The sequence below is a fragment of the Rhinopithecus bieti genome, unplaced genomic scaffold (genome assembly GCF_001698545.2).
Source record: "Rhinopithecus bieti isolate Rb0 unplaced genomic scaffold, ASM169854v2 scaffold_34317, whole genome shotgun sequence".
Taxonomy (NCBI): domain Eukaryota; kingdom Metazoa; phylum Chordata; class Mammalia; order Primates; family Cercopithecidae; genus Rhinopithecus; species Rhinopithecus bieti.
In genome coordinates this window covers 1,795,620-1,803,516 of record NW_016814779.1, presented here as the reverse complement: position 1 = coordinate 1,803,516, position 7,897 = coordinate 1,795,620, and the positions used below count along the sequence as shown (strand labels likewise).

The 7,897-nt window shown below is 33.4% G+C and overlaps 1 protein-coding gene across 1 annotated transcript in view; it reads left to right on the top strand.

The window, feature by feature from the left end:
• Positions 1-992: 992 nt before the first annotated feature.
• Positions 993-7,897, top strand: part of PPP3CA (protein phosphatase 3 catalytic subunit alpha) — a 44,124-nt gene continuing 37,219 nt past the window's right edge. The window contains exons 1-2 of the mRNA XM_017852372.1: positions 993-1,114; positions 3,178-3,252. Coding sequence (XP_017707861.1) covers positions 1,018-1,114; positions 3,178-3,252 — 172 coding nt within the window. The 5' untranslated portion in view covers positions 993-1,017. The remainder of the gene's footprint in view (positions 1,115-3,177; positions 3,253-7,897) is intronic.

The window sequence follows — 7,897 nt, the reverse complement described above, 5'->3', positions numbered from 1 at the left end:
TTAAATATGAAATGCATAGCAAAACTATGATCAGTGACTGGTAAAGGCAGGTTTAAACTCAACCTGAGAATTTCCTGCAACTTAAAATTGTCTATCTGTAGAATAGGTGACCCCTACTAAAACAGGTGACTTTTCCTTTATTGAAAGTACTTACAGAGACGTGAAGCATGCAGATTTGTTTTCCTCAGTCATAGATGGACATCTTTTTCAGAAATCAAGGATAGAGTTAGGTAGAAGCACATTATTTTATGTGAGATTCAATCCAAACATTTTATTTTATTAAGTCAAGAATTTATTAAGTTACCATAGGGTAACTATAGTTAACAATAATAGATTATAATTTCAAATAGCTTGAAGGAGAATATTGAATGTTCCAAACACAAATAAATGATAAATGTTTGATATGGTATTTAATGTATAGCTAATTACCCTGATCTGATTACTGTGCATTATATGTATCAAAACATTACTATGCACCCCATGAGTTTGTACTATTATTATGTTAATTTAAAAAATAAAATAAGCATTAAAAAATAAAGCAATCTAACTTAAACTATTTTGTACAACTGTTGGGAGTTCTACTGGATGAAGTTTTATTTTTAAAAAATATATTTGTTCAAATATTTCAGGAGATTATTATGTCAAACTTAGCTGTGTCACTTTTATTAGTGTCATCAGATATCAAATTTTAAGACTAAAGTATTCTTGGCTGAAAGGGGAACTTGATACAATTCCTGACAGACATTGGATTAACTATTTCGTATAAATATTTTCCAATTTGTTATACAATTCCATATTAAGTATTCATATATTGTGTAGAGTAAGGTTCAAGTACATAAGTTATATAAGCATTCTGGGATGCCTAAGGTGTGAGCCTGGATGTTTTGGAACTTTAGTCAAATGGTTGAATTTTCTTGATGAGCTAAAGCCATACATAGAAGGCGAAATATGTCCTGTGTTTCTGACATCCTTTTTTGATTATTTTTAGCTGCAGTATTGAAGTATGAGAACAATGTTATGAATATCAGGCAATTCAACTGTTCTCCTCATCCATACTGGCTTCCAAATTTCATGGATGTTTTTACTTGGTCCCTGCCTTTTGTTGGGGAAAAAGGTATGTTGTGGAATCCTGAGATGTTCTTCTTAAAATAGTTTAGGAAGGAAGGAAAGGAGATTAAACACTCAGAAAGAGAAGAACTTTGGCCCAGCCAATAAAATGTACAAGTTGTGCAATGAAAGATGTGATTTGGAGGTAGAAGTGTGTCACTGTGCATCCTATTAGCAGGACACAATTGGTGAATTAGGGGAAGCAGAAAACAAAACAAAACAAAAAAACGAATATTTAGGAAATTTTACAATTTTATTAGAATAATATAACTCTTTAAAATATAATGGAAATACAGCTTTGCCTGGTTTCAAGTAATGTCTACCCTTTTTCTTTACCCCTTTGTACTGTAATCCCAAAGGACTATTTAATTTTATCTGCCAAATTAAAAGATTAGGATAGCCATGCTCTCCTTACATTTCTGATGTTAATAAATTACTATATGATAGTGCTTAATGGCTACAATATTTTGAAGAACAATATGTACAACAACAACAAAGTAGTTCATCCATAATGTAGGCATTAGCACATTATAAGGTACAGAACAGGAGACAAATTTACATTTTAAAAGTTGTTTATTAACTTTCTTCTTGCCTTCCTTCTTTCCCCCTCTGTTTTGCTTTCATATGTTGACTTAAACCCCAACAAAAATTTTGAGGAAATGCCTGCACCACTTGTTTTTCATTCAGGAGGGCTAACAGTGATACACAGATTGATTATCACGTATCTTCTCATACTTTCCATGAGAAGGTGAATGGGCATTATAAGAAAGATGAGTGTTCCCTACATATCAGAGTAATGATGTCCTATAAGGAGTATCAGAGAAAAGCTAAATATTTTTCTGAAACCCTAATTGTTGTTTTCCCTTTAAATGCCCTAAAATGATTAAACCAGTCAAGTTTTGAGTTGTCAGCAAAGAAGTCTTCCCTTTGGATATCAAAATAATCAAAATAGATTTTAATAGTCTCTGATAAATATTCCCAGAACTACTCCATATTGCAACTTTCTTGCACTGATCAAATTGGAGTAGCGTCATCTGTTGACTTCGCTGGAAACAGAAGCAGTGTGGATCCTGACAACTATGGGGCACCTTTTAAGCACCCTTGATTTGAGTTGTTTCTATTAATTATTAAAATTTGGGACGTTTATTAGAAATTAGCATATTAATCTGTTGGTACACAAAATCCAGTTTTGATAATTAAACTGAAATTCTGGATCAATGTTGGCTCCATTGAAGTTTCGCTCTGTATCATACATCTTCAATTCTAGAAGGACATTTTTTGAAATAGCATATTACTTTAAAAAGTAGCTCTCAAAGCAGTAGACAGGCTTCTTTTCACGTGCATAGTAGAATCCAATCTAATTTCAAAAATTGTTAAATGTAAATAGCATGCTTTGTAGTATAAAAATAATGCAGTACTAATTTCCTCTGTAAAACACTTTTATATAATCCTACTGTAATCTATTAAGTAAATTTCTGATTAAACTGCAGCTATTTAATTTTTTAAGCATTTTGAAAATCAAATTTAATGATATTTCTGTCAATACATTTTTTAAATTAGTATTCTGAAAAATACTTCAGATATATTAGTTTATCAATCAGCAGTTTGTATTAAACACAAAACCACATGCCTATAATGGCGTGAAGTTCTCTAGGTGATTAAAACTATTTTAAAAATTCATCATTCTTAGTCCCTACTGAACAGAAGTTTGTAATCTGATCTAGATTAAGCCTTATCATTGTGTGATAATAAAAATTCAAAAAAAACTATTTTCTCTTTCATTGATTTATAGTATATTCATATCCACATATTTGATTTGTCATTGTCTATTGACCTAGAGCTAGTAAATGTTACCATTAGATATCATAAACATGAGCTAATAGTTTTATAAAGTCTGCATAGAATTACAAAGGCTGTTTTTTATGATCGGGATGTTTATGGAAACTGCTTCTATATACAATCTAAGTAAGAAATGTTATTACTACATTTGCTCATTAACAATGCCAGAGTAATAGTTAAGGTTATAACAGAAAACCCCCTGACTTTTCTTTCTTTGCTTTCTCTCTTTAGTGACTGAGATGCTGGTAAATGTCCTCAACATCTGCTCTGATGATGAACTAGGGTCAGAAGAAGATGGATTTGATGGTAAGAGGCTTGAGCCTTTGTGCTAATGCTATTTGCCAGATAATTACTTGGAGTCTCATTGCTAAACCTAAGAATAAATTTCTAAGATTTGGATTATGTTTAAAACATAACATATTACACCTGTAATCCCAGCACTTTGGGAGGCCGGGCGGTAGTGATCAACGAAGGTCAGGAGATCAGAAGACCATTCCTGACTGTAACAAAGTGAACCCCGTTCTACCTACCTAAAAATACAAATATTAGCCAGGCCAGGGGTGGACAGCTGTAGTCCCACAAGCTACCCGGGAGCTGCGGCAGGAGTATAATGCGTGAACCTGGAAGCGGACGCTTGGCAGTGAGCAAAGATCATGCCACTGCAACTCCAGCCTGCTGGTGACAAGATGAGATCCATCTAAAAAAAAAAAAAAAAAAAAAAAAAAATAATATTAATAATAACGTAATATAATATATATAATAATATAGTATATAAATTAAATATAATAATCATATATGTATAATATAAAACTGAGAATGAAAGAATATGATTATATTTTCTGTTTACTTTTAAATAGTATAAGACAAATTTTTTTATTGAAGGGGGAAAATATTTTTCCACCCTTTCCTCATTACCCTTTAAATCATTTGTTAAAGTGGTAAACTGTTATTAATAGGCTTTCAGTAGCTCATATTGCTAAGTGACCTTTTTTGGCTTTTTGATACAAATGTAATCCTTTATTTTCTAACAAATGTTACCATTTACTGGACAATTTCTTTTACCTGGCATTTTAAAGATGTCCTCTAATGGAGTTGCTCACGTCAATTATTCAAGTTTTGATATTTATGATAAAAGAAGGCATTGACATATTGATATATTGGTATTTATGTCAATCCCAATATTTCTTCTTTCTGTAGTAATAGGTAATGAAAAAAACTATGAGGAGTTTTTGATGTTTTTTAAGATATTACTTGGTGTTTACCCTCACAGAGTATGCTTTTTCTGCAAGGGGCACAGATCCATGAGGTTAAATATGGAGGAGAAAATTACCCTGAGTCTTACAAAAGCACCTCAAAAATGAATGGAAACTGACAAAAATGTACTTAGAGAAGAAAAGCATAAAAGCAAACTTTACTGCATTTAAGAAGTACAGTTGGGGCTGGGTGCAGTGGTTCCTAGCACTTTGATAGGCTGAGGCAGGAGATCACTTGAGCTCAGGATTTTGAGACCAGCCTGGGAAACATAGGGAGAACTCATCTCTACAAAAAATTAGCCATGTGTGGTGGTGCATGATTGTGGTCTTAGCTACTCAGAAGGCTAAAGTGGGAGGAAATCTTGAGCCCAGGAGGTTGAGACTACAGTGAGCCGTGGTCATACCATAATACTCCAGCCTGGGCGACAGAGCAAGATCCCGTCTCAAAAAAAAGCAGAAGTACAGTCAACCCTCCATATCGGAGGGCTCTGCATCCATGGATTCAAACAGCCTCAGATTGAAAATAATTCAGGAAAAAGTTGCATCTGTGCTGAACACATACAGACATTTTTTGTCTTGTCATTGTTCCTTAAATAATGCAGTTTAACAATTATCTACATAGCACTGACATTGTATTCAGTATTGTAAGTAGTCTGGAGATTACTTAAAGTATACTCAGAGGTCCTAGATTCAGGACACTCAGGGTTATAAGATGAATTAAAAACCTATTCCTTGAAGAAGTTGCAAACTGGTTGGAGAAACTGATGCATAAACTAATAATATCAATAAAATGAGTCAAATTATAAATAAAGGGCAAAGAGGGCAAGGGAAACTAGATATTATGGTGAGTTTAAATGGATAAAATTTATATCTTTAAAAACTGCACTGGAGTAAAATGAGAAGAGAATGTGGTCCTTTCTGAAAGTTGGTTTCCAAATGGCATGATTTAATGTTTACCTGAGCTTCATACAGGTCATGGCTATAAATGGAAAATACCTAATGCTACAGGCAAAAGTAAAATAAACCTGTTCATACACTCATGTAAATAGAGTCTATATACTTAGGTAAATTAAATGTATAAGATTTATTTCTAACATCTCATAGTTTTTCTCCTTTCTGCAACTTCTCTTGTCTTTATTACTTTTCTTCATATACTATTTTTGAGTCATATACCACATTGCAAGGAGATGTGCAACATAGGGAAGGAAAGGGAAAAATTGATATATTAATAAAACAACTTTACTGGGCTAAAATTTAGAATATATAAGAACTTAAATATATTAGCATATTTTGAAATGGACATTTTGTGCTTTATCTAAATTCTAGATGTTTCATATGTTATAGCCACAGTTTGCTACTGTTATCTTTTAAATGATAATACTATTTTCAGAATGGCAAAAACTATTTCCTAAAAGAATACTAACCAGATGGAACCTAAATCTTAAAACATCAACAAACATTTTTCAGTATGTACCTTTCACTATAGTCCTTTTATTCTTTAGAAGAAAGATTAGCATTAATACAGTCATAATCCCCTATTAACAAATGTTTGTTTTGCCAAGTCCACCAGCCAGTATTTATGATATAGAGAACAAAAATGTAACATACTGTAGAGAATAAGAATGTGTAGACCTACATATGTTCGTAATTTTTATGTTAATCCATTCACTCAGCAAATGTATATTCAGTATCTACTAAGTACTAGGTACCATAGCCAAAATGACTGTACATTTCACTGTTACATGTTATTCCTGCACAGTTAAACATCACCAAGACTAACCCTGTGCTTACTTCACTTCTAGTAAGCTCCCTTTACTCATCATCTCAATCACTTATGTGAAAGGATTTGTTTTGTCAGATACTTTATTTTAAAATAATTAGTTCTAATCAGTGTGCTGTGCTCATCACCAATTACTTTTTAATTCCAATTATAGGAGTGTATGTTTTTCTTAGGGCCCTTGGAAGAATTTTTTTCTTTCTAAGCAGACCCCTGAATACCCATTTTATCACTCTTTAAGTTTTAAGTCAATCCTGCAGAGAAACTTTGTCCTACCAGGTGCAGGGAGGAAGACGGTCAGGAATACCTAACCTGCTCTTACCAACTAGAAAAGATGAGCTTTATCTCTCACTTTTATCCACTTCCTTCAGTGGTCCATTCCTATCAGGTTAAACATCATTAAGTTATTTATCTTTCTGAACAGTTTATTCTGCTTTAGCTTATTTCTGCTTAGCTATATTAACAGTAAGATTAGTGTTTTCAAAATTTTAAGCAAAATTTACACACAGGCTAATTAAAATATTTAATGCATATTAAAAGTCCTATGTGTCTATATATAACTTGTCAGTTTGGGAGCGAGCAGAAAGAGATAAAATTATTGCTATATAATTTTTAGGGATAGACAACTGAATTTCCTTGGTGGTTTCCTGTATATTGGACCTCACTTAACCAGTAGTATGTGGGTGTTTTTTCTGCCTTTTTTCCCCATCTTATTTAAAATTTGTTGGTGTATTTCCCTTAGTCAAACTAAAGAGAAACAATCATCTAATCTTATGCTTTATTTCTTTTGTATATGTACGTATGGGAGGAGAAGGAAGAAAGAGATGAGGAGAGGTGAAAGAAAAAATCCTTCTGCCTGATTGGGCTTTGCCAGCATATGATAGCAGTGCAGGCCTTGGTTCCATGAGCAGCATCAGATTCAAATTTCATAGAAAAAGAGCCTAGAGGAACTGAAGAAGAGAAATTAAATTCAGCAAGGAGAGGCATCATATACATTATGCATTAACGATAGGTTATAATTGAGAAGAAGCTGGTGCTTTCGGAAAAACATATTAGGTTCTACATTTACCCTTTGTGACTAATTTTCTCCTTTCTAAACAGGGTGATAATAGAAGAATGCTGAATGCCTCTCCATTGCATGTGGAAACTGATGGGCCAGCATTAGTGTGATATTGTCTGCCCACATTTTTCTAGGTGCAAGTTTAAGAGCATGTTCAGTGTAAACATTGAGGACTTTAGGGATCTGAGTCCGAGATGTGTCAAAGCTAATGTTAATAGATCCTGTCCTCAGTTTGTAACTGTGACTTCTAAATGTGACCTTTTAGTTCAAATCTCATAAATTTGTCATTTAAGAAAAAACACAGAAATAAAAGTTTTAAGTTTTAATTAAAAGTATATTTTGCTGGGTGCGGTGGCGCATGCCTATAATCCCAGCACTTTGGGAGGCCAAGGCCAGCATATCACTTGAGATCAGGAGTTGGAGACAAGACTGGCCAACATGGCAAAACCTTGTCTCTGCTAAAAATACAAAAAGATAGGTGTGCATGGTGGTGCACAAATGTATTCACAGCTACTTGGGAAGCTGAGGCACAAGAATCGCTTGAATCCGGGAGACAGAGGTTGCAGTGAGCCATGATTACACCACTGCACTCCAACCTGGCTAAGAGTGAGACTGACCAAAAAAAAAAAGAAAAAAAAGTATATTCTACTTAAGATATTATATATTTCAGTATGAGCAATCAGGAATCCTAGCACTTGATGTAACAAGATTTCAAAACTGGATTTCCTCAAAGGGTTAGGGTTAGGGTGCTCAAAGATGCTCAAAGAATAGTTTGTAAAGTTTCTCAGAAATCCTTGATTTTCTTTGGGAATACTGTTTATTGATAATATATATTGAAGTGAGTTTTTTTTTTTTTTTTTT